The sequence below is a fragment of the Ovis canadensis genome, chromosome 6 (genome assembly GCF_042477335.2).
Source record: "Ovis canadensis isolate MfBH-ARS-UI-01 breed Bighorn chromosome 6, ARS-UI_OviCan_v2, whole genome shotgun sequence".
Lineage (NCBI taxonomy): Eukaryota > Metazoa > Chordata > Mammalia > Artiodactyla > Bovidae > Ovis > Ovis canadensis.
In genome coordinates this window covers 71,915,050-71,940,412 of record NC_091250.1, presented here as the reverse complement: position 1 = coordinate 71,940,412, position 25,363 = coordinate 71,915,050, and the positions used below count along the sequence as shown (strand labels likewise).

At 37.8% G+C, this 25,363-nt stretch overlaps 1 protein-coding gene across 3 annotated transcripts in view; it reads left to right on the top strand.

Moving 5' to 3' along the window:
- ARAP2 (ArfGAP with RhoGAP domain, ankyrin repeat and PH domain 2) overlaps window positions 1–25,363 on the top strand; it is a 180,005-nt gene that overhangs the window by 112,316 nt on the left and 42,326 nt on the right. For 2 of the 3 annotated variants that reach the window (XM_069593026.1, XM_069593025.1), the window contains 5 exons: window positions 1,704–1,851; window positions 3,327–3,395; window positions 5,994–6,068; window positions 10,147–10,264; window positions 19,896–20,024. In XM_069593026.1, the coding sequence (XP_069449127.1) occupies window positions 1,704–1,851; window positions 3,327–3,395; window positions 5,994–6,068; window positions 10,147–10,264; window positions 19,896–20,024 (539 nt within the window). The remainder of the gene's footprint in view (window positions 1–1,703; window positions 1,852–3,326; window positions 3,396–5,993; window positions 6,069–10,146; window positions 10,265–19,895; window positions 20,025–25,363) is intronic. The other variant, XM_069593027.1, reaches the window with a different exon arrangement.

Below are 25,363 nucleotides of genomic sequence, written 5' to 3'. Positions count from 1 at the left end.
ATTTATGCCAGTAATTCAGGCAGTTACAGAAACTGAAGAGGTGATAAGTGCTAGAGGAGAATGCTCAGGAGATGAGAATATTTGATAGTGTCATCAAAGTTTGAGAGGTCACTGTGGATAAAGTCAGATTGATTTAGCATTTACTTCTGTCCATGCCCTAGATAACAGATCACTTCCTCCATGACTAATATTGACTTAATTCCCTTCACTATATATATTTATGTTGCACACTGCAGTGTGATTAGGGGCTTTCCTAGTGGCTCAGTGGTAAAGAATCCATCTGCCAAGCAGGAGAGACATGTTCGATCCCTAGGTCGGGAAGATCCCCTGGAGGAGGAAATGGCAACACACTCCTCAACCCACTCCAGTATCCTCACCTAGGGAAACCCATGACAGAGGAGCCTGGCAGGCTACAGTCCACGGGGTCACAAAGTTGGACACAACTTACAACTAAAACGCCACCAACACAGTATGATTAACACAGTCTCTGGCTGTGGGATGCTTAGATTCTAATAGTGATAGAGGCAGGCTTGCAGATAAAATTTCCAAATATTTATATCTAGTGTGATTTTAAAAAGTACAGAGTGGTTTTGCGAGGGATGCCCACAATTATGACATCCTTCTCTATTAACTTGCAATGCCTTTTGCATCTTATCAATCATACATGATGATCAAGCTTGCTCTGTCTCCCCTATGCAGTTTGGTATTTCATTGTTTCTTACACTATCGTATATATTGCTGTCATATTTCCTTATTTTCCTTGTACCTACTAGAATCTTTGCCCTTTATAGTTAGGTGTACCTACCTAGTCTTGCTTTATTCCTTAGATAGAGTTGATCTCCCTTTTTTAGCATGTATTTTAGAAATTCACAAAAGTAGACAGGCAATTGAGCAGCTGTTAAGTCTATAGTCAGTGATAGAATTAACTGATATTTCCATGGGCATCAGTTAGAGTTCTGCATTTTTATCATTGTAAATTTCCTTTTATTGGGGTGATGGCTATGGTTGTTTTCTTAATTACTTTGAACTTATAAAACATTCGTGAGTACTTGAAAGTTCTTTGTAAAACTGGTGTTGTAGCCTACTGATTGGGAGAATTGACTCTCTTCATGTCTGTTCATTGTAAAAAGAGATTGCTTTCTGAGAGGTGTCTTATTTGAATAACCATTCAAACACGTTCGACCATTTTCTCGCCTGATAAGGATGTGCTGAGAAATTCAACAGTTGCCCTGAACTTTGAATTTGGAACTCTTTTCTTTATGCCTCCCGATTTGTCATTCTTGCCTTATTTCCTGCTTACCTACTGCCCCCTGCCTCTCTTTTATTTATGCTTCCATCCTATAAGTCATTTGACACCTTTCTGCAAGCACACCTTTATGCCTTAGCTACAGGTTGTCCCATCTGTAGAATTGTCTGGATATTGGGGAGGGGGGGTCCTTCTTCTAAAGCGATGAGCAAGTAATGCTTTGTAACTTGTAGTAATATCTTTGACAGTAGTCTTTTCTAATGTTCTTAAACCTGAAGGATACTTGGAAAAAAGAACTATGTATTTTTCTTTAAATCACCACTCCACCTTTAATATCAGTGACTTTCAATATGTTTGTGTTTAAAAAATAAAAGAGGATAAATGAACATGAAGACATACATTTTATGAAATTTTCACATAGAAATGTGTTGTAACAAGTACTGCTTTTCTGTAACAGGGTTCAGAAATGCTCAGAAATCAATCACATGAGTGCCCACAATTTGGCCTTGGTGTTTTCCTCCTGTTTGTTTCAAACTAAGGGACAAACTAGTGAAGAAGTGAATGTAATCGAAGACTTAATTAATAATTATGTTGAAATTTTTGAGGTAAATATTTTATATCCTGCCCTTGTTAAAATAGTTTTGATGTTATTGTTTGCAAACAAAAATATGTATTTTAGGATGTCTTTATTCATGTCTTTAGGAATATTTAAAAATAAAGGATAGGTACATGATCCTTCACTTTTCAGCTATAACTAGCATTTTAAGCTATAGCCATTCATTTAAATTTGGCTGCTTTTAAAGCTTTTTTACCATCTGGTGTCTGTTGCACAGAATACTTCTATTTATAGTGTTTTTATGTTTTTTTTTCTCAGTATGTGTATGCATTAAGTATGTCTACTTAGAGGTGTGAAATTATGAAATTCACAAACAGTAAATTACATCAGGCTGATAAATTTTGCACTTGAAAGCATTTTAGAGTTTTCATTTAGTTGTGCATGAATTGGAAAAAAAATTCTGAAGTAATATTTTGTGGTTTTTATTAAGTCATCTCTATTCTAATTATTTGACTTTTCAATTTGCTTATTTTATGAAGTTCATATTTTCATGTTTCATCAGAAAACTCTTAGAATAGGGTTAACTTTTTTATTTCAAAGGAGTAAAAACAGAAGAAATAAGCCTAGGATTTGAATATGGTGGGGGGATGTAGGGGACCTGGGTCAAAGGTCCATTTCCACTGTTTGAATGTTTCTGCCATCTCAATGTTGTCATTAAACCTTTCCGGGCATTCTGTTAAGTACTCTTGTACAAGACCCCTTGTTTTCCAGAATTGTGTCTTTACCAGATGATCAAATAGGTTAATGTAATAGGTTAACTTTTGTAGTTCATACGTTCTTACAAGAACTCATCACAAGATTGCTTAAAAAAGGAAAAGAAAGTATATTTTAATAAAATAACAAAGTTCATATCTTAATTTATGTAGGAATGAACAGTTGTTGAATTCTCTTTGCTTCTTGATCTCCTTTTTATCTCTTCCTTTATGTGTCTACTGTTTTTGATCAATAGCAATGTCTTCACAATAGTTCTGATGCTGGGAAATGAAAGACTGAAAAACAAATGTGTGGCTTTGCATGCTTTCTTGATTTTCTGTTTTTGTACTGTTATAGTAGTAAAAATGTTTATCTACATAGTGTTGTTAAGTCCAACTTTAACCAAATGGTGGAAACTTCATAAGCCCTTAATGAACATTTCTGATAAAAGAAGTCTTTACTCTCAGTGTACATAAACTCTATTGAACCCTTCATCAGCCACTTTGCTTCTTAATGCACCTCAATAAAGGGGATGCCACTGATGGAATGTGTAGCCTAAAGTGGCATCATCATAAGATATTCTGAACTTTATGAGCCTCTGTCTTGTTGGCTTTGTATCTGCCCTAGCTGTATGGGCCCCTGCTGATGAAGATGGCCATTCTCATTTATTTTTAACATGTCAGTCTTTAAATTCCTGAAGAAAGTTATGTGAGGATGAGTACCATCACACCTTGTATTTTATTAGAATGTCCCAAATTATATTTTAAACAGGTTAAAGAAGACCAAGTCAAACAAATGGACATAGAGAATAGCTTTATTACCAAGTGGAAAGACACTCAAGTGAGTAGTAATAGTTAGATCTCCAATTTGAAAAAATTAAAAAACAAAACAAAACCAACAAAACAAAAAACTTTCATTGTAAGTAGACATTTGTTGTGTTTATTTTCAAATTCCTATTTGAAGCAAAGTAAAACTAATGGGGAAAAAAAACCTAGATAAAACAGTTTTGAAATTCTGTAGCATGACACATACAAAATGCCAAAGTATGCTAATGTAACGTTTTCAAAACATAGATGGACGAGTTAGTTCCTGTCTTATCACAGTGTCCTTTTTGAAATCAGTTTTCATTTATGAAGCACTATTGAAAATACCAGTGGATTTCAAAGGAAGCATTTAAAGTCAAAATAAATACTAAAATAAACAGAAAATTCAGACTCCCTAATGATTCTTTCTATTATGCTTTTGAAATTATAAGTTATTTCTTATATGCTTTTGCTTTGCATGCTCTTGGATGATTGCACTGGTGGGACTGTTTCTATTGTGCACTTCATAACATGTTAATTTATTTCTTAAGTTGACTTTTCTAGATCTTCCTTACTCTCCTCGGTTGCATCATATTGGATTTGTGTGTTCAGGTTGCACTACTGCTTTTCCAGGGTACCTTTCCTTGTTTGATGAATATTCATGGACTTTTTTGAGGCTGGCTTTGTCTTCTAATAACTAGCAATTATAGTGGATTCAGGGTACCAGTGTAGATAAGACAAATGGGTCAAATAAATTCTCTTTGTAGGTACACTTAGAGTATGAGGTGAATGCTTTCTTATTAATCAAACATTAAGTTCACTTCATTCCTGAAATATACACAACTAATTTAGAGAAATTGTCAGAGCTATCAGAGGGAGATGAGGAAAGGCTTTCATTCAAATCCGTAGATCCCCCAGTACCAGTGAAAAGTGAAAGTATTAGTCACTCAGTCATGTCTGACTCTTTGTGAACCCATGGACTGTAGCCCTCCAGGCTCCACTGGCCATGGAATTCTCCAGGCAAGTATACTGAAGTGGGTAGTCATTCCCTCCTCCAGGGATTCTTCTCGACCCAGGGATCGAACCCAGGTCTCCCACACTGCAGGCAGAGTCTTTACCGTCTGAGCCACCAGGGAAGCCCACTACTGTGACATTAACTCCGTAAGAAAGTGTTTCTTCCATTTTGACCCAAAGTAATTAATGCAGCCTCCAGATGAGTTAGCAGTAATGCTAAAAAAAAAATGTGGCTCATTAGCAGTTTGTTCTCCTGGATTCTTGCTTTTTGGAGAGAGTTTCAGATATGAAGCAAAGGATTGTGTGAGCCTAAGGGTAATCTTTGGCAGCGCTATCTATATGGTTATTGGATAAAGTATGAGTGCCATTCTGCAGTTTTATCATTTGTATTCATACTGCAATAAAGAAATGAGTCTTGAACACTTTCTAATTAAGTAGAAGTAAGTATTGCTAAAATAAGAAAAGAATTGTCTATAAAATAAAGCAATTCGGAAGAAAAGTAGAACAGTTTGGAAAAAATCTGTTGTTTTGCTGGAGTTTTTCTCCAGTCCATTCAAAACTTGTCTGAAGTAGTTTTCTGACAGACTCTAAGTCTTATCCCTGTTTGATTTTCTGAGCTATTCTTGTTTTTGGCTACACTCTATGAATTCTTTGTGTTTGCTTTTTTAATTTTTAAAATATGTCCTTCCCGGAGAGTTGTTTATACAAACACAGGGGAAAGTAAAAATGTCAACTGTATCTTTTCTTCCGTAGCATTTTTATGTAGCTCTAAACATACGGAGGAAAAATTGGAAATAAGCTTTGCTAAGCCTGTAGTGTCAGAATAACTATGAACAGCTCTTCAAAGTACATTTTTAATGTTTGCCCCATAAATTTACTCAGCAGGTTTTATTCTGAGGCAGATTTAACTTTGAAATGATCGTTTCTCCATTATGATCTTTTTCTAAAAATGAGTGATGGATGTGACTTCTGAGTGATTACATAACTTACGGGAATTTCTGAAAAAAGCAGCTCAAAATATTTTTCTTAGATTTGTTTGGTTCTCTGTTAATCTTCTTCACATGATTCTATCAATCTACGTAGTGACATCTCATGCTTTGTATTGCCTGCCTTGTGTTTTCTTCACTTAGTGTGTCTTCTTAGGTATAATAGTGACCCAAATAACCTAGCACTTGATGTTTGGCTAAAGGTAATTAAAATAAAAATTTTATTATCTTCTTATATTCTGTCACTTCACTTTTAATTTTTATTGCTAAATATACATATTCTATTTGTAATTTTAATACAGCTCTGACCTAATTTATCCTCAAATTTCAATTTTTGGCCTTACCATCTCTTTCTACTGTAGCCAGTTAAGGGTATGTGAGGACACTATACTTTTGAATAAAAGACAAGAAAAATGGTAGGTGATTGTGTTTGCTGATTATATTATTTGTGTAGATAGCTCATCCTTAACTGTATCCAGAAAATGGGTATCCTTATGTTGTTAACAGGGAGATTGATCCCATTTCATTATTATAAAATTTTTAGAAATATGACTAGGACTTTTGAACCATCTTAAGTATTGTGTGTGTCCTTGCAATATACTTACATTTGCTGTCTTCGCATCTGCCCTTTTTAGGTTTCCCAGGCTGGAGATTTGTTAATTGAAGTATATGTAGAAAGAAAGGAACCTGACTGCAGTATTATAATTCGGGTGAGTCCCAAATATGGAATGTAAAGAATACTGTTGAAAATCATAACTGTTAGCATTAGTGTGTGTATCTTGAATTTTCCATTGTTTTTTCTATCTTATATGTCCAATTCAAATCATGACAAGTGTGACCCTCCCTGCCAATATCCTCTGGGAATCCCATGTTTTAGTCATTTGGAGACCACCCTTTGTTCTTTTGGTTGTAGTTAGGATGTTCTATAGGTTCTATAGAACAGCCTGAGCTCTGACATCTGCTACTCATCTTCCTACCTTCTTGACAGGAGACAACGGATATACTCCCATCTGAGTCTCTATTTTCTTACCTTTCTAGTGAGGGAAGATTACAGTATTTATATAATAGCATTAATTGGAGGACTTGGTAAGATCCTGCCTGTAAAACACTTAGCAGATATCATGGTACATAGTTCAGTTCAGTCGCTAAGTCGTGTCCAACTCTTTGTGACCCCATGGACTGCAGCACACCAGGCCTCCCTGTCCCTCACCAACTCCTAGAATTTACTCAGAATCATGTCCATTGAATTGGTGATGCCACCCAACCATCTCATCCTCTGTTGTCCCCTTCTGCCTTCAATCTTTCCCAGCATCAGGGTCATTACCAATGAGTCAGTTCTTCGCATCAGGTGGCCAAAGTACTGGAGTTTCAGCTTTAGCATCAGTCCTTCCATTGAATATTCAGGACTGATTTCCTTTAGGATGGACTGGTTGGATCTCCTTGCAGTTCAAGGGACTTTAAAGAGTCTTCTCCAACACCACAGTACAAAAGCATCAATTCTTTGGTGCTCGGCTTTCTATATAGTCCAACTCTCACATCCATACATGACTACTGGAAAAACCATAGCCATGTGGTACATAAGTGCTTAATAAATAACGACTAGTATATAAATCCCCCATCCTTGTATCCTAAACTTTGTTGATGTTTTGTCACTAAGTTGTGTCCAACTTTTTGCGACCCAATGGCCCACCAGCCTCCTCTGTCCATAAGATTCTCCTACCAAGAATACTAGAGTGGGTAGCCGTTCTCTTCTCCAGAGAATCTTCCCAACCCAGGGATTGAACCTGCATCTCCTGCATTGGCAGGTGGATTCTTCACTGCTGAGCCACCAGGAAAGTCGATCCTAGACTTTAACTTCCAATATTTCAGTGTACTGGAATATGAAATAACTCTTCTCTTCCTTGGTAACTTTACTTAACCATTTGTTTTGAATTTAAAAGATCCTTTTCGTGTTACCATAGTCTGTACTTAGCCTTAAGAGAGTAAGACTGCTTTCTTTGTGCATAGGATAGACATGCTGCCATCTCACAGTAGAAATTCAGTTTTAGCTTCTTAGCTTTTTTAAAGTGCAATATAAAACAGAGTCTTAAATATTTCTGGAGTTTAGTTATGTCAAAGATACTGGAATTATTATTTTATATATGTTTAATGATTACATACGGGGATATTCTCAGTTGGCACAGTGGTAAAGAATCCACCTGCAGTGCAGAAGATGCAGATTCTATACCTGGGTCAGGAAGATCCCTAGAGGAAGAAGTGACAATCCATTCCAGTATGCTTGCCTGGACAGTCCCATGGACAGAAGAGCCTGGTGGTTGCAGCCCATGGGGTTGCAAAGGGTTGGACAAACTGAGCGACTAAGCACACACACGCACAAATGATTACATATGATTCTCTGACACTGGTTACTCAGCTGTGGAACTAACACGAGCTGCCTTGCACTCCTTGGCCACATCTGTTTGTTACGCTGAACATGTGATGTTGATCACAGGGGACATGAGGAAGTAGTAGAGATATCTCGGCATATGTCTTATCACTTATGCTGAAAGGGATAGTGAAAGCACGTGACTTAACTTCACTTACCCGTAAACTCTTCACTGTTGTTGTTAAGTCACTCCAGTCGTGTCCGACTCTGTGCGACCCCATAGACGGCAGCCCACCAGGCTCCCCCATCCCTGGGATTCTCCAGGCAAGAACACTGGAGTGGGTTGCCATTTCCTTCTCCAATGCATGAAAGTGAAAAGTGAAAGTGAAGACACTCAGTCATGTCCGACCCTCAGCAACCCTATGGACTGCAGCCTACCAGGCTCCTCCATCCATGGGATTTTCCAGGCAAGAGTACTGGAGTGGGGTGCCATTGCCTCCTCCAATAAACTCTTCACTAGTTCATTTTAATTTTATCTAATAGAGACATACCAGAAGTTATTAAAATCAAGCAAAATTTGTATTTTCAGTATATTAACATAAAAGAGTGTCCAGTTTCACCCACGAAAATTCTAAATTCTCTTGAAAAACATAGCAAAAACTATACAAAAATAAACATCCAGTTAGTGCTTAAGACTTTGCACAGCTCTTATATTTATTTCAGCCAATCATTACCTCAACCCAAGGAGGTAGGTGAAGCAGTGATGTCTCACGTTCATATGAATAGAAATGGGAATTAATAACATTAAGGCCTGGATGCAAACATTAGTCATGATATTCCAAGTCTGATGTTCATTATTTTGGTTTGTATATCACTTAGAGTAATTAATTCCAAAGTGTGTTTTGTAGAGTTCTAGGTGTTCTGAAGAGGGGCCTTGGGTATCACCTGGAACATATAGGAACATATGGAAACAAGGAAATGAGTTCCAGTCTTCCATTCCTGTGTCAACCTGAAGAACTCCCTGCCGACTATTTCACTAGTTTGGTTTCTCAGTAATTATTTTTTTAAGGAAGGGCTATACTTCTTAAAATATTGTAAAGCCATTCTGATGAGCGACATCACTGAAGTCATTCATCTACTAAGGTTTCTATTCCTGAACATTCTCTGCTTTTGCCATATGCTAATTTTTTTTTCTTTTAAGGCTGTACTACATTGAACTCTTCCAAACAGCAAATAATGGACTTCACTGCATCGTTAATATATTCCAAGTCAGTGTTAGTCGCTCAGTCATGTCCCAGCTCTTTGTGGCCCCATGGACTGTAGCCTGCTAGGCTCTCTCTAGTCAAGAATACTGGACTGGGTAGCCATTCCCTTCTCCAGGGGATCTTCCTGACCCAGGAATTGAACCCAGGTCTCCCGCTTTTCAGGCAGAATCTTTACCATCTGAGCCACCAGGGAAGCCTAATATATTTCAAAGGTATTCCACGAACTCCAAAAGACAGACTATATGAGTTACCTCTAATGAAAGATGTTTTATATTATTTATATATGTGCAATATGCTTATGATCAATAAGGGACAGGAGAAATGGAAATGAGCACATTTTCTAAGAAATTTTTAATAGGTGCATACTTGTGCTGAAAACGTGGAAAGGAGGTGGCAGCTGCAGTATTCTAATGCTGAAATCATGTTCTATTTGTTTAGCATTGTAACTAAATTCTAACGGGAGAAAGCCAACTTGCTTTTGGCCAGCATGCCTGTAAGACTGGTAAAAACAAAAACAGGGAGAAAGCAAATGAGAAACCCCCAAAGTCCCTGAAGAAGGTGGGGTACTTATGCAGTGGCCCGAACCTCTGAGGCTCTCGGAGAGCCAACTCCCAGGCTGACTCTGCAGACTCTGCCCTTGGCCTGAAAGCAGGCTTTGGCAGCCCAGCATCTGTCACTTGGCGTGGCGGGGCACACCACACACCACTAAACCTGGGGCTTTTTGGCATGGTGGACCGCAGTCAACTGTGTATAATTTAGAACCCAAACCGAATAACTGAGCCATTTTGAACTCCTGATTATAGAACTGAGTGAAAAGATTTTTGCCTGCAAGGCCATAGGATCCAATATCTGTGGAAGATCCTTCTGAGTATGAATAGGCATCTTCCTTTTTTGAGTTATTTAATTGTTCACTGAGTTAAAAACAAAAAAATTCTTCCCGATTATATGGGCACTTTTTACACATACATGAAAATGTGTTACATTATGGAGAAGATCGGAATAAGCTGTTTCCCCTAGGTGCTTGGAGAAACTGCTTAAAGGTACTAAGAGGACACATAGTATCATTAGGCGGCAGATGGCAGGCAGGTGTTACTGCCCTAGCATAAGGCCACTTCTGTTTTTGATGTATATTCTGAAGAAATTTTGCTTCTCTTGCAGATATCGCCTGTGATGGAAGCAGAAGAGTTAACTAATGACATATTAGCAATAAAAAATATAATTCCAACAAAAGATGATATTTGGGCCACGTTTGAAGTCATAGAAAATGAAGAGCTCGGTAAGTGGTTCTCATGCTAGGGATTTTTAAATTCCTTAGAGTGTGAAGAAACACTACTTTTCTGAAAAAATCATTACTAACATTTTATGTTTTTATAAAGTTTCACATCCTGTTATGACTCCCCTTCTACTTCAGTGCATGCATTGATATATGTTGGTGCTACTTGAGGTTGCCCTCCTATGATTTTATTATTAAAATAACTGGATTGTTTTATTGACTGTAAGTTTATAGTGTAAAATATTAGTCATACATGTTGCTGCCTCAGGAAATAAGGCTTCATTTTTAAGAACAGGCAGTGTGATTTGTAACAATATTCTAAATGTCACCACCACCATCCAGCTTATTCCACGTTATTCCTGTATGCTGCTTATTTAACAAGGATGCTGATTTAAAAGATTATTATTTTAAAAACTAATTTTGTTTTAAGCCTAGCAGAAGGTTCCTTTTAAGTTTTTTACTTTTTCATCTATCTTCAGTAGAGTGGATCAGATAGTTTGTCATTTTTTTAAAATCTCATGTACAGAAGAATAAAGAGAGCTTTTAAAATGCGTTGACCACCCCAAGAATAATAAGCCTAACATTCTTATGACACCATTTGGTTTTAAATACCTCTAGGAAAAAAAAAGATGCAGAATGTCTTTGTATCTTGACCATCTGTCTAGTTGATACCTGCTTAGGTCTTGGGACTCTTTCAAGTATAGATGTCAAACTGCCAAAAGTAAAATCTTGCCACCTGCAAGCTCAATACAAAAATTAAAATTGAACATTAAAAATACCTCCTTGTGTATTATTAAGAGTCTTATAATCAGTGTTAGAATGAAATGGGGATTATCAAATACTTTGTCTTTCATTATTCCATCTTGATGTTTTTATTCCTTTATTCTTTTTATCAGGCACTATTCTTTAAAAATGTAATTTGTTTTAAAACACTACTTTCCAATATTCATTGCCAGGATTCAGGGCCACTGGTCCTTTGGTGTCAGTTCACACTGTCTCCCCCACAGTCAGGCTCAGTCTGGCCTCTCATAAAAGCTGTTTTGCCCAGTGACTCCAGCAAACCCCCACCTGCCAAGTCCAGTGGATTTACTTCTGGCTTTACTTTGCTTGTTCTCACTGTAGGATTTATTGCTAATAACCATTCCCTTTTACTTGAAATGCATTCACTCTGTTCTCATTGCTGCTTTGATTCTCTTCCTAGTGCTGGAATTGTTTTATCTCATTTGTCAATTCTTCTTCCTCTATCCCCAAATAGTGGGTTTCTGCTGCTCTGATCTTTTTTACCATCTTTTCTCATTTTGCTCTTTATAAGACAATCACTATGGAAGACAATCACTTCTATACCTTGAGCTTGACTAACATACAAGAAGGTGTTGCCCAAGTGTGCCTTTATTCCTCCCCTTCTGGCTCCTTTGTTTACCTCCTTTAAAACCCAGACTAAGGGTTCCATCACACTTTGTCTTGTCGTTTCTGTTTGTTTGTTTTTTTATGGTGCCTATCACATGGATTTATTTTTGTCTTTCTTGATGAGAGCTCTTTAGAGGGAACAAGGGACTCTGTTTCTATCTCTAGTACAGTTTTTATCTCTGACAACAGTGCCTAACAACAATTGCTATGTAATTAAAATCTTTTGCATAAGTGAAGTACAATTTTGTATTACTGTATATTTCAATAGTGGTAAAGTCTTGACTTTGGTTGTTTAATTTTAAGGAGAAGTCAGTAGGTTACCAGCTTCATTTATGAGTAAAAGATAACTGTCAGCACTACTGCCTAAATTATTTTGTAAATCACAAATAGGTTCATATTATTTTAAAATCATTTAAAACCCTTTTATTATTGGAGAAAAGATAGTCTCATCAATAAGTTGTACTGGAAAAACTGGACAGCCACATGTTAAAGAATCAAATTAGAACATTTTCTTACACTGTATATAAAAATAAATTTTAAATGGATTCAATACTTAAATGTACGACTTGAAACCTTAATACGCCTAGAAGAGAATGTAGGCAGAACACTGTTTGACATAAATGGTAGCAACATCTTTTGGGTCTGTCTGCCAAGGCAAAAGAAACAAAAGAAAAAATAAATAGTGCTGAATAATTGACGCTTTTGAACTGTGGTGTTGGAGAGGACTCTTGAGAGTCCCTTGGACTTCAAGGAGATCCAACTAGTCCATCCTAAAGGAGATCAGTCCTGAGTGTTCATTGGAAGGACTGATGTTGAAGCTGAAACTCCAATACTTCAGCCACCTGATGTGAAGAGCTAACTCATTGGAAAAGACCCTGATGCTGGGAAAGATTGAAGGCAGGAGGAGAAGGGGATGACAGAGGATGAGATGGTTGGATGGCATTACCGACTCAGTGGACATGAGTTTGGGTAAACTCTGGGAGTTGGTGATGGACAGGGATACCTGGCATGCTGCAGTCCATGTGGTCACGAAAAGTTGGACACAACTGAGCTACTGAACTGAACTGAGTTAAACTTCATAGCTTGTATACAGCAAAGAAAACCATCAAGAAAAATGAAAAGACAACCTACAGAATGGGAGAAAGTATTTGCAAATCATACATCTGTTAAGAGGTTAATAGCCAAAATATCTAAAGACCCCTACAAATCAATAGCAAAAAAAAAAAAAAAATCCACAAACAATTCAATTAAAAATGGGCAGAGGATCTGAATAGACATTTTTCTGAAGGAAACATGCAGATGGCCAACCAGTGCATGAAAAGATGCTTAGCATCACTAATCATCAGAGAAATGTATTGCTAAATCAAAACCACAAAGATATATCATCCCACAGTTGTCAAAATGGCTGTCATCAAAAAGTCTATAAATAGCAAATGTTGGTGAGGATGTGGAGAAAAAAAGAACCCTAGTATAATGTTGATTATGTAAATTGGTACAGGCACTATGGAAAACAGTGTGGAGGTCCCTCAAAAAAGCTAAGAATAGAATTACTGCCTGATCCAGCAGTTCCATTCATGGGTACATATCTGGAAAAGACAAAAAATGTGATTTGAAAAGATACATGCTACCCAGTGTTCACAGTGGCATTATTTACAAATATGCTTGTAGACTAGCAACCACTGGGAGATCTCAAAGGACTCCTTAGCTCTTAGATAGCTGATGGTCTCCTCTATGCTTCTCTTGCTGTTGATTTTTTAGGAAGTCAACAGCAGAACAATGAATCATGGATTTGGGGTAGGCATCCTCTCCCTACCCGTTATTCTCTCAAGTGTTGAGTTAAAGGATATCCCCTGTCTCAGTTCTGGAGGTCTGTGCCTTTGAGCATTGATCCTCCAAAATGAGAGGAATAAACCAAATGGGTGAGGATAGGAAGGAATTAAATATATAGCTGGTACAGAGATTGCACTGTATCTGGAAACACTCTTTTTAAATTTCTTCTGGGAAAATGAAGGGATGCTTATCCTGAAAATGACTAATTATCAACTTGCATGTGCTAATTAGTATATCACAAATGGTAACATTGGAGTCAGGTGTTGGTTTTTTTTTTTTTGGTTCCTTCTCACTAAAGTTGATGAAACTATAAAAAGACTAGGAGACTTCAAGCTGTTTTGAATGGTAAATGTCCAGATATATAATCAAAGGAACACCCCATGTACATCAAGAAAGAGTACATCTGATTGAGTTAGGAATTCAAATTGGCATGGTCTTAATGTTTGGTCAACCATTCAAGTTGAAATTGCCCGAAGAGAAAACTAAGATTATTTTTACTGCTTTTAGAGGAACACAGCTAAGAAAGCAACAAAGGGACCTGTGATTATGTTGACTTCCTGGAGCAGATGGGACCTGTGGAGCCACCTGACCTTCTGAAATGTTAAGAGCTTTATTTCTAGTAACATGCAGGGAAGATAAAGTGAAATGTAAAAAGAAGATAAAAGTGAAGGCATTGGTAGTCCATAAGATTGTGGTTGATAGGAAGAATGTCAGCAGGGAATTGGTGCTTTTTCTAATGTAAATATAAGTCCTCCAAGTAACCAAAGCAACCAAAAATAAATAAATAAGTAAATGAATAAATAAGCAAGTGAACCAAAAGCGCTGGATTTTATTTTCACTGCCTGTAAACTTTAAAACAATAGTTTTCTACCTGGTCATTTCCAGTGTCTCCTTTGTATAATAGATATTTTGTTTGTTCCCTTTACTATCTTGAGAGACTCTACTAGCATGGGTAGCATTCCCTTCTCCAGGGGCTATTCCTGAGCCAGGGATCAAAACCAGGTCTCCTGCATACAAAGAGATTTTTTACCATCTGAGCCACCAGGGAAGCCGATGTAAGTGCTCTGGCCTTCCTATATGATTGGAGATAATGAAAATAGATTCTTAAGTTTATAAATGGAATTATCATAGATGTGGTAGCTACAGATTCAGACTGATATAAGCATGTCAATTTGTGACTCATGTATCATTAGCAGAATTGCCCTCATTGGTGAAATGGTGTCTTTGTTTAGCCTGCTATAACGGGATTGGGGTCTTCCCTGGTGGCTCAAATGGTAAAGTATCTGCCTACAGTGTGGGTAGGCCCGGGTTCCATCCCTGGGTTGGAAAGATCCCCTGGAGAAGGAAATGGCAACCCACTCCAGTACTCTTGCCTGGAAAATCCTACGGGCAGAGGAGACTGGCAGGCTACAGTCCATGGGGTCGCAAAGAGTCGCACACGACTAAGAGACTTCACTTCACTTCACTTCATAACAGAATTACACAGGAGAAATTTATTTCTTACATTTCTGGAGGGTAGGAAGTCTAAGACCAAAGTGCCAGCAGACTTGTTGCTTGGTGAGGGCCTGCTTCTTGGATGACAGATGGCCATCTTTTCACTGAATCTTCACATGATGAAATGGAACTTTGTGGGATTCCTTTTATATAAGAGCATGAAGCCCATTGGGGCTTCCCTGGTGGCTCAGGGGTAAAGAATCTGCCTGCTAGTGCAGGAGACACGAGTTCAACCCCTGGGTCAGGAAGATCCCCTGGAGAAGAATATGGCAACACATTCCAGTATTCTTGCCTGGGAAATCCCATGGACAAAGGAGCCTGGTGGGCTACAGTCCATGGGGTCATAGAGTCAGACACAAATTAGCAACTAAACAATAACAAAACCATTTAGGGGGACTCTGCCCTCATGATTTAATCACCTCCCAAAGGCCCTTCTACCTAATACTGTCACATTGGGAATTATTTCCACCTGTGAATTGGGGGAGTAGGGAAACATCCAAGCCACAGCAGGTGGTAAACAACTCTTAGCAAAATTCTGACAAAGCACGATTATTATTTTTTTCTTTTTTTGCTTTTGTAGTAGTCAAGATTCATGGAAAAAATACATCATGTTAAATCCATATAAAATAGTTTTAGAATTTATATTAAGGCTAGTTAGATTCTAAGCTGTTGGTTTATAAGTAGCATTTCCTTCTATATAAGTGTCTGAGACATTGGAAACTTGTACTAGACAGAGAACAAGTCTTTCTTTGTCTCATCCTTTGAAAGATGCCAAGCATTCTTGACCCACTGCCACCAGTGAGTCCTGGTGCCACTGGGTCCTGATGGCCAGGACAAGCTGAAACCCATCATAGGAGAGGGTATCATTTTTTACCATACTTCTGGTATTTTAATGCTTCACTTTAAGAATGCACCGATACCCTACCAATGTAGCACTCTACCCCTTAGTTCCTTCACATGCTGAAAAAAGTTAACTGCTCATGGGCCTCATTTAAGTGGGCTTCCTCACTGAGAGGCTCAAATTGGTGAAGTAGCTACTGTCTACATAGCAGCATCATAACAAAATGTTCTCTTCCTGCTCATATCTACCATGAGATGGAAGATCAGTTCATTTTTATTCAGTCTTTCTGGTCCGTCTCTTGATTGACAGGGTGCTGGCATCCTCTGAGAGACTTGCATGGCTCTAGATTTGACACTAAAATTTTAGTTGTTAAGGAAGTCATAATTGTCTCTGCAAATCCTATGTCATTACTGCCAGAAATTTAAGGATAACACCAATTGTTTCAGGTGGAAACGCATAGTTCTCTGTTTAACAAGGGAGGCCAGGTTTAATTCTATAGACAAGATTTTAAAATATGGAGAACATGACTTACCTAGCTAAAGAACCATCTCCACACCCTGTTCTTAAATAATTACGCTGAATTTTCAGCAAAAAATTTAATGTTCTAGATAGTGTGAGTGTGTGCATGCTAAGTCACTACAGCCATGTTCCTCTCTTCATGACCCTGTAGACTGTAGCCCACCAGGTTCCTCTCTCCATGTGATTCTCCAGCCAAGAATACTGAAGTGGATTGCCATCCCCTCCTCCAGGGATAAACAGTGTACAAATCAGGTTTTTGGTTTTTTTCCCCTAGTAATACCCTAATGCCAGCTGACTTACGTAATTTATCATGACAGATGGTTGTAAATGTAACTATTAATAAAATCTTGTTTACTTGTAGGAATTTATATTCCAACAGCATTTGATGACTCAGTCCATTTTTCCTGTCTCTTACCTCTTTTATAATTGTGTCATTTCACAGTCTAATACATATTTATCTTTTCATCCTATTTTTCAACTCAATTTTTATGCAGGAACTTGGATCTTCAGGATTTTCATTCTCTTGAATTAATATTGATGAAAAACATACTTGGCTAATTTTTGCAAATCTATATTTGCTTCTCTCTCTGCTGTGATATATTTCAGTATAACTAAGAGTACCTTTGAGGTATCACTATTGTATCTACTGGTAATAGTGACCCTCTTTAATACAAGTGTTCTAATATTTGGAAGTCTCATTACAAATTCTTATAATAAAGGAGAGTAAGCTTTTATTTCAATCCAGGTAGCTTTGCAGTTAAGAATAGCATTCCTACCTCCAAGCTAACTGCAGTATGATGAATTTCTGGACATAAAGGATGTTGAAACTATCTTATTTACTTACTATCTTCTCACTAAGGATAGGAAAGTGAAGGAGAAAGTGTGAATTGACATTGTTTTTCACTTGCATATATTACCTTTTGTCCTCAGAAATATCTTAGTGAGTTGATACTTTTTCCCCAAAATTACATATGTGAAAATCATCATGGGGAGGTTTACATATCTGTACAAAGTAAAACCAAGTGTAATAGTTATGATTTGGAGCTTGGGGCTGTAAAGTCAGATAGATTTGAGAATCCAGTCTCTGTTCCTCACTTGAATCAGCTGTTTGATTTTAGGCAAGTAGATGAATCTCTCTGATTCTTGGGTTCTTTTACATGTAATATAAATAATGATAATTTGTAATGAAAAGTGTTGTAAGAGTTGAAAACAGCAACTGATGTAAGGTAACCAGTATATATTATGTTGATACATAGTTGTTATTCTAGAAATGGCAACTGTTAACAGGATAAGTAGCATCCCAGAGTTTTGCAAGTAGTGTCCCATGATTTTAGCCAAACCTTTTATAAATTTATTTTAGAAAACAGGATTAATGTAGCACAAAAGATTTTGCCTGATTTTCAAAGAAGTATATATGTCTGCTGATCCATTTACAATTACTTACTGTTAATTTATGGATTACCATAGAAATTTGTAAGGTATTTTTTTCCCCAAGTATTTATTATTGAACATCTATTATGTACTCAGCACTCTGCTTTGTGAAAGGGATATATTTATAAATAAGAAATAGGTTTGCCTCCAAGATGTATGACTTAGTTGCTCTGTGTTTTTTTTTTTTAAGTTGTTGTTTGCAATCACCATCACAATGTGTAGGCTTACACCAAGATGCACAGAATGCAGAACTGCATTTCACTGTACTGACTAGAAAGCAAAAACTGTACAGTTATTTACACTGGAAGGAAAAAAACAAGTTCCAGAATGCTGTGCGAATAAAAGGGAGACCAGTACTAAAGAGACTGTGATACATTTGGTCTTTTTTATTACTTGTGACTTTATGTATATAGCATGGGTAATATACAAGTGTGATGCTGTTGACATGGATTTTGTTGTTTGTTATTGGCATTACTACTTTAACCAAAAACAAAAACCCTAGTAGGAGATTATAAAAGAGTTGAGTTGACTTATAAAGGCTGTGGTACCAGGAAACTTACATCAACATCTTCACATTAGAGTTTATGTTCTTGCTATTTCAATTATGCTATTTTCAGCACACTATGAAAAGACTCAATGTTTTTCTCCCCCAGCATATGCTTCTGTTACAAGATTTTATTAAGTGATTGGCATATTTTGACCAGGCTTCCCAGGTGGCACTAGTGGGAAAGAAGCCACCTGCCAATGCAGAAGACTCGGGTTCGATCCCTAGGCTGGGAATAGGAAATGACAACTCACTCCAGTATTCTTGCCTCGAAAATCCCATGGACAGAGGATCCTGGCTGGCTACAGTTCATGAGGTTGCGAAGAGTCAGACATGACTGAGCATGCATGCACGCACACATGCATATTTTGATCAGCAAAAAACTTTCCTATGAAATTTTGATTGTAATTCTAAAAACCTGTGGGGTTTTTGGTTAATTAACTCTATGCTAAAAACTTGTGATATATTTTAAAGTATGGTTGCATAAAACAGAATATATATGGATGAGTATTTATCAAGGAGAAATTGTGAAGATGTGACCAACTTTTTGCTTGTTAGCCTATTATATGAACTGTTAATGGATAATATTGCTGCATAATGTTTCTCATTGGTATTTCCACTAATAGTTAAATGGAAATTACTCAGTACTGTTTGATAAGGATTATCTTCTGTTCTTTTTGAAGTTATACTTTATAATTTCATATAAGTTGATTATCAGCTATAAGTTGTCCACTAGTGTTGATCAGAAATTATGCTAGTCTTGTTGGGATAAACAAAGGATTTATACTTAGTACTGGACCAATTACTAGTACTTTTACAAATATTTAATTGTGTATGCAAACAGGCATTTTTCCATAAGCAAACTAGAATGTTGTTTAAAAAGTAGAGTAATTCACTAATTTGTTGTACAGAAAGGTAGCTTTTTTCTGAGATTTTTATATAAAGAATGCTATGCTCTGCTGTGCTTGGTTGCTCAGTTGTGACTGACTCTTTGCGACCCCATGTACTGTATGTAGCCTGCCAGGCTCCTCTGTCCGTGGAAATTCTCCAGGCAAGAATACTTGAGTGGGTTGCCATGCCTTCCTCCAGGGGATCTTCCCAACCAGGGATTGAACTGAGGTCTCCCACATTGCAGGCAGATTCTTTACCCTCAGAGCCACCAGGGAAGCACATGAATACTGGAGCACATAGCCTATACCTTCTCCAGGGGATCTACCAACTCAAGAATCAAACTGGGGTCTCCTGCATTGCAGGCAGATTCTTTACCAGCTGAGCTACCAGGGAAGCCTCATCTAAAGAATAACACCTCTGAATTTTTTTTTAAAAGTAGTTTCATAACAAACAGATGTCCCTATACAGATTTATTTATGCAGTGAATTTTATTACATGATTAATGCTGTTCCAGGTCTTAGGGTATCCTTTATGTAGTACTAGCACTATTCTTGTGTACTGTAAGATACAGTCATGCTTGTTGTAATGCACAGAGCTTTTTAAAAGGACATTTTAAATTTTATGATCAAAAAAAGTTAAGATTTTTTTGGTGATTTGATTTTGCTTTTTTTTTGTAGAACGTCCTCTTCACTACACAGAAAATATATTGGAACAGGTGCTTCGATGGAGTTCATTAGCTGAACCTGGCTCTGCTTATCTTGTAGTGAAGAGATTCTTAACCATTGACACAATTAAACACTATAATGGTAGGTGCTGCTATTTCACATTCCAACTGTGATTGAAAATTCAAGTGGTTAAAGGACAATTATTATGGCACAAGAGTTACTTGAAAATGTAAAAAATGGGTAGCTAAATGCAGAATCTACTAACATATTATTGCCGAATAGAAAGAAGAATATATAGACCAAGTGCCATGATCAGATTTTCCCAGTGGGTAGCACCATGATATTAGGTGGTTATTTTGATAGTATCAAGGTAAAGATTATGCAGGAATGATTCTTCTTTTTAAGTTTTTGTTTGTTTGTTTTATTGTCATGCTTGAGTGTTTTCCTAAGTTTTGGATAGATGGTGAATCATCCTGAGTTATGTTTACATTTGAAAGTCCTCTGGGCATTCAAGAAGTGCAAGCTCTGAGATTGTGAGCTTGTTACAATTATCACCTATTTTGCCATAATATTGGAAAACAAATATAAAAAAAATACTTCTAATAATTATATTTGCTATCCTACTGGGAGAAGACATGTACACATGTAAGGTTAAGTCAAAAGTTAGCTAACATGGGGAACTATAGAAGACACTCTTTGAACTTATTTGACATATCAGAAAACTTTCATTTTTAAATTTTGGTTTTTCTGTTATGTTGACATTAGCTGACAGATTAGAAAGAGATTTCTTGCCACACAGTCTATAAACCAACTCTGAAAGCAGAGGATTCTAATTTTATTAGATGAAATTTACCACAGCTTTTCTAATTCATATTCATAATAACCATTACTATTTATTAATCATGTATTTTATTAACTGAGCTGCTTACATACCAGAACTCATTTAAAACTTTTTTTTAACTTCTCCATGAGTTATATTATCATTTGAATTTTTCAAATGAGGAAAGAGCTCAAAGAAATTCAGTAACTTGCCTCCAGTTCACATATTTATTAAATCCAGTAAGTATCCTACATATGAATCTGCAAGATGAAAACTTTCCAAGATCTGAATGTGCCTTTGCATGTCCAGTCACATAAGTTAGTTCATGTGTCTGGCATATATTGTCACATGCGTACATCCTCTACCATTGGTTTTGCTTTTGTGTGCTTTACAGTACTGTATAGAGTACAGTAGTACAGTATCTTTACTTCAAGCCCAGGGTGTCTGGAAGCAAGCCTAAAAGCAGCAGTGATGTAACAGTATTGCTATTCTGTGCCAAGTGATAACCATGGAAGCAAAAGTGAAAATAATTGAGAGAGTGGAGTGAGGTGAAAAGATGATGGACATCGCTCATTCTTATGACATGAATTGTTTGACCGTCGGCACAATTCTAAAGAGCAAGAACAAGATCATGGAACATGTGACGTCTGCTGTGTGATGATGTCAACAATAATATCAAAGAAACATGCAAGATCTCTGGTTCCTCTGTCTTTTCTTTCTTTTTTTTTTTTTTCCAAAAGAAAAAAAAAAGAAACATGCAAGAGTGGTGGAGGAGATGGAGAACTTTCTCAGTGTGTGCATGCAGGATCAGCATCAGTGTGGAGGGCCACGTAGTTTAATGCTGATTCAAGAGAAAGTGAAAAGCCTTTATGAAGGCTTGAAGAAGAAATACTGTGAAAATTAGAGTGCATGTTTTAATGTTAGCAACAGCTGGTTTCATCAGTTCAAGGCTAGAGCCAACCTTCACAACATAAAAGTGACTAGGCAGTGAGGGCAGATACTGTAGCTTTCTGGGAATTTCCTGAAATGCTTTAGGGATTATTGCTGAAGACACATATTTACCCAAGCAGGTTTTTAATATGGATAAGACAGGGCTGTTCTGGAAGAGGATGCCAGACTGAAGTTACATCTGTATGGAAAAAAGTTGATGCCAGGCTATAAAGCAACAAAGGATAGGCTAACACTGTTGTTTGGTGGCAATGCTTCTGGTGATATCAAGCTGAGACCTCTCTTAGTTTATCATTCAGAGAACCCAAGAGCCCTTAAAAATAAAGCCAGGGGCTCTCTCCCTATTGTGTGGAAGAGTAACCCCAAAGCCTAGGTTACACAGGGCATCTTCCAAGATTGATTTTTTCACCACAGTATCTCCAAAGGGATAGAAATATTACTTGGAGGACATCCCATTCAACATTCTTTTGTGGCTTGTCAGTGCTCCAGGCCACTCCCCACTCATGGATAGTTTTCATCCCATCTTCAAAGCAGTGCATCTTCCACTGAATACTACGTTGCTCACTCAACCTGTGGACCATTATGGCAACTTTCAAGAAATATTACTTATGACACAATCTTCATCAGGCAGTAAAGTTGAATCATGAATCAGGAACAGCCTTGAAACAATTTTGGAAGGACTCTAACATCTACAAGGCCATTAATTACTTTTTTACTTCCCTTGGCGTGAGGTTACTGCTGTCACCATGAATGGGGTTTGGGAGAACCTTTGCCTACAGTTTGTTCATGATTTTCTTGGATTTGAGAAGGTAGATGAGGAGTCCATCTTTGGCAACGTAGTGACCCTCAGCGAGAAGCAGAAGCTAGATCTGCAAGAAGATAACTTCATTGAATTCCTTGCTGTCAACACAAGGGGCTTATTAATGAAGACCTGATGGAATTGAAGTCCCAGAGAAACAATAAAGAGAGACAAGATAAAGAAAAAGTAATTGAAGAACCGAAGAGAGTCACAGTTCAGGAAATGGCAAGGGATTTTCTTTATTTGAGGAGTAACTGTTTTTAAGGCACAAGACTCAACATAGAAAGGTATACAATCTTGCAACAGCCATTCAGAATGCAGTCCAGTGCTACCATGCCACCTATGATGAGAAGAAAAAAAAAGAGCTACCACCCAGACATTACTGGATTGTTTTTTCAAGAGAGTAAATGGAATTGAATCCAGCAAGGAACCAGAACCTGTTCCTGCCAAAACTCATCAGGCATGAGTGAAATTTCAGCTTTCTCTCTGTCTCTTATTGCTGATGGTCCTTCAGCTGTACCATCTCCCACCTCTTCTTCCTCCTCAAGTCAGTTAATTCTTCTTGCTTGTTTATTCCACGCCAGCCCCTGTATGCCAGCTGTTGTACTGTACTTTTCAAGGTACTGTACTGTAAGGTTAAAAATGTTTTATTTTTGAGTTTGTTTTTTATGTATTATTTGTGTGAAAAAATATTCTAAACATATTATAATACAATACTGTATAGCTCATTGGGTTGGGTACCTAGGATAACTTTGTTGGGCTTATGAACAACCTGGATTTATGAATGTGCTCTCAGAACAGAGCCCCTTTGTATGTAGTGACTTACCATACTGGATTTGAGTACAGGTTAGTTTTACTTCTAATTAAAAAAAAAAAAAAGAGAGTTGGGGAGGTCAGTACAGCTCTTAAATGTGGTAAAGCTAACTGGTATGATTGCAGACTCTTAACTAGTAGTGACAAATCAGTAAGTTCTTAATTGTACCAGACTAGTCTATGTTTCTGTTTTTGTGATGATGTTTTGGTATGTTCTGGCTACTACAGTAGACTTGGTGGCTCACAGTATATGTGTGCTCAGTCGTGTCAAACATTTATGACCCCAAACTGGAAAATTCTGAAAGAGATGGGAATACTAGACCACCTGACCTGCCTCTTGAGAAACCTATATGCAGGTCAGGAAGCAACAGTTAGAACTGGACATGGAACAACAGACTGGTTCCAAATAGGAAAAGGAGTACATCAAGGCTGTATATTGTCACCCTGCTTATTTAACTTATATGCAGAGTACATCATGAGAATTGCTGGGCTGGAAGAAACACAAGCTGGAATCCTGATTGTCGGCAGAAATATCAATAACCTTAGATATGCAGATGATACCACCCTTATGGCAGAAAGTGAAGAGGAACTAAAAAGCCTCTTGATGAAAGTGAAAGAGGAGAGTGAAAAAGTTGGCTTAAAGCTCAGCATTCAGAAAACGAAGATCATGGCATCTGGTCCCATGACTTCATGGCAAATAGATGGGGAAACAGTGGAAACAGTGTCAGACTTTCTCTTTTTGGGCTCCAAAATCACTGCAGATGGTGATTGCAGCCATGACATTAAAAGACGCTTTCTCCTTGGATGGAAAGTTATGACCAACCTAGATAGCATATTCAAAAACAGAGACATTAGTTTGCCAACAAATGTCCATCTAGTGAAGGCTGTGGTTTTTCCAGTGGTCATTTATGGATGTGAGAGTTGGACTGTGAAGAAAGCTGAGCGCAGAAGAATTGATGCTTTTGAACTGTGGTGTTGGAGAAGACTCTTGAGAGTCCCTTGGACTGCAAGGAGATCCAACCAGTCCATTCTAAAAGAGATCAGCCCTGGGTGTTCTTTGGAAGGAATGATGCTAAAGCTGAAACTCCAGTACTTTGGCCACCTCATGGGAAGAGTTGACTCATTGGAAAAGACTTTGACACTGGGAGGGATTGGGGGCAGGAGGAGAAGTGGATGACAGAGGATGAGATGGCTGGATGGCATCACTGACTCCATGGACATGAGTTTGAGAAACTATAGGAGTTGGTGATGGACAGGGAGGCCTGGCATGCTGCAATTCATGGGGTTGCAAAGAGTTAGACATTACTGAGCGACTGAACTGGACTGTAGCCCACCAGGCTCCTCTGTCCATGAAATTTTCCAGGCAAGAATGCTGGAGTGGGTTGCCATTTGCTTGTCCAGGGAATCTTCCTGATTCAGGGATTGAACCTGAGTCTCTTGCCTCTCCTGCTTTGGCAGATGGATGGCTCATAAACAGAAATTAATCTCTCACATTCTGAAGACTAGAAGTCTAACATCAGATGTCAGCCTGGCCGAGTTCTGGTGAGAGTCCTCTTCCAGGCTACAGACAGGGGACTTCTTGTATCCTCCCAGGGTGGAGAGCAGAGGGAGGAAGCAAGTTCTCTGTGACTCTTTGTTGTGGTTATTCTTTAGTTGCTAAGTCATATCTGACTCTTTATGACCCTATGGACTGTAGCCTGCCAGGCTCCTCTGTCCATGGGATTTCCCAGGCAAAGATACTGACATGGGATGCTATTTTCTACTCTAGGGGATCTTCCCCCCTCAGGTATCTACCCAACATCTCTTGCATTGGCTGGCAAATTCTTTACCACTGAGCCTTCAGGGAAGCCCCTCTGTGACTCTTTCAAGGACGTGAATCCCATTCCTGAAGATCCCTCCCTCATGACCTCATCTAATCCTAATTACCTCCCAAAGGCCACAAACCTTCTAATACTGTGTAGGTACGTTTCAACATATGAATTTGGGGAAGCATAAATATTGGGTCCTAACTCTGCCCTTCATATCTTATAATTGCATAAAAGTATTTTTATAAAATGCAAACTTCTATGTCATTCTGGTCTTATTAGCATCTAAATAGAA